The sequence below is a fragment of the Nematolebias whitei genome, unplaced genomic scaffold (assembly GCF_014905685.2).
Source record: "Nematolebias whitei isolate Nwh7 unplaced genomic scaffold, NemWhi1 Nwh_scaf_3095, whole genome shotgun sequence".
Taxonomy (NCBI): domain Eukaryota; kingdom Metazoa; phylum Chordata; class Actinopteri; order Cyprinodontiformes; family Rivulidae; genus Nematolebias; species Nematolebias whitei.
Window position 1 is genome coordinate 3293 of NW_023621640.1, and position 1998 is coordinate 5290.

The 1998-nt window shown below is 38.6% G+C and overlaps 1 protein-coding gene across 1 annotated transcript; it reads right to left on the reverse strand.

The window, feature by feature from the left end:
• Positions 1 to 611: 611 nt before the first annotated feature.
• LOC119429576 (mothers against decapentaplegic homolog 6) lies at positions 612 to 1411 on the reverse strand (the record flags this gene model as incomplete). The annotated part of the gene is made up of 1 exon (XM_037697179.1): positions 612 to 1411. A coding segment is annotated over one exon (638 nt), but the record flags the coding sequence as incomplete, so codon positions are not given.
• Positions 1412 to 1998: the final 587 nt, after the last annotated feature.

Consider the following 1998-nt stretch of genomic DNA (forward strand, 5'->3'; position numbering starts at 1 on the left):
CTTTGCTCAGAGGAAAAAAAAATCATTATATGGTCTTTTCAAATTGTAAGGAAAAATTTGGTAATAAATAATCAGAATATTTTTGGTTAAGTATTTTCATATCAACAGTGCAAAACTGCTTTAAAAAAATAAATAATAAAATCCTGCTGCCAAGATTTACTTGATATCTTTTTTTAAACGTTCTTGAGTAATATTTCTTTTGGCTTTCTGAAGGTCTTGCAATTTTATTTAATAGGATTTATTAACCTATTTTTTCTTAGTCAAGTCTGCGAACCTGATCTCTTTTAAAGGAACTTAATTATTTCTACATTTTTTAATGTTAATAATCAAATTTTGCTCAAGACTTTAAAACATTACAAAAATACGGCTCACTGGAAGCAACTTATAAAGAAATTTATAAATAGAATATCAGATATTAGCACTCAGAACCACCAGAAAAGGTTAATTTAATACAAATATTTTATTCAAAATGTGTGTGTGGCATAAGTTTTGTTGGAATTGAGAACAAACGAGAACATTAACCAAGTTTTTGTTTCTCTTAAAGTTTACATTTGCAAAGACGTTGAAAATCTGTAATGCATGTATAGAGTCAAAGTGCATATTCTTGTTCCTTTTTATGTTTTTATACACATTACACTATACATAAATAATTGCATTGTAAAAATGACTCAAGTATTTACATGTAAAATATATATTTTATATAATATATAAATTTATATTAAATCTAGGTAGATTACAGTTAGGATACTGAGTCCAGACTGTGAGTCTGTGTGCTATCTGTGGTTGTTGAGGAGCACCTCCAGCCAGCAGGGGCAGGAGGTGATGAACTGTCTGGAGTAACAGGGGCCCCACCCTTTAGCAAAACTGATCTGGACACTGTGGGGGTCCCAGGGCCCCTCCTCAATGTCAGGCTTCACACCATGCTCCGTCATCCACTTGGAACACTCATAATCAAACACTTTGAGGGAGAAGCCCGACGTCACCCTCTTCACACTCAGCCCACGAGATCCAGGTGGGTCCAGAGTGGGCGAGTGGACAAACACTGGGTTCTGGCTTCGGTTGTACACCCACACTCCGTCCGGCTCACGACTCAGCACGATGCCGTAACCAATTTTACTGCGAATCTGTTGAACACTGCTGCTGCTGTTCCCTCCGCCCCCACGGCTGTGATGTCTGTGGAGGTCCACGGTGCCGTGGCTGCCCGGGTCATCGCGGCACCTGTGGTAGGCATTGGCGTGGAGCTGGCTGAGGCAGAGGCCAGTGCCCTGAGGTAGGTCATAGAAGATGCTGAGCGAGGGCTCATGGGCTGGGTAAAGGCGACCCACGCGAGTCCGCTGCTCCCAGTAGGCAACACTGCACCAGTGAGAGCGATGTCCGCCAGTGGTTGAGGAGCCGATGGAGGTACCAGTGTCTGAGCAGGGAGAAAAGAAATGGAAAATTAACATGTGCAATAATAATGCTAAAAATAGCATGACATTTATATTCATTCATTGTGGGAATGCTTATTTATGTTCACACTTTTTTCCTTTTATTTTCATGTATATGTTTTCTAACAACATAACTATTTCTGCAAAGATGAAGGCCAAAGAAAGATAAGAGAGGACATGGAGGTAGTTGGAGTGAGGACAGAGGACAGAGTGAGATGGAGAGGACTCGATGTGGTGACCTATTATTAAAAGAATCAGCTCATTTAGGCAAAGGGTCCTATGGTGACTTTTGGTTTTGTAACTTTTATACTTTTCACATATTTGGGTCTATTGATAAGGTTTTTTTTCCTCATAGAAACATAATACGATTTATACAATTCTTTCAAAAAAAAAAAAGTATTTTTAGTTTTTAGCTAGTCTTTAGCTACTTTTAGCTTGCCTCCTGCTTCTTTTAGCTTTTAGTCAGTGTGTTGCACTTTTTAGCTGTTTGATAGTATTTTGCCTCTTGGACGACATGAACTAACCCAACTGTCAAAAATAAAACAACCTTGAATTAAATTATTTTCAGAAA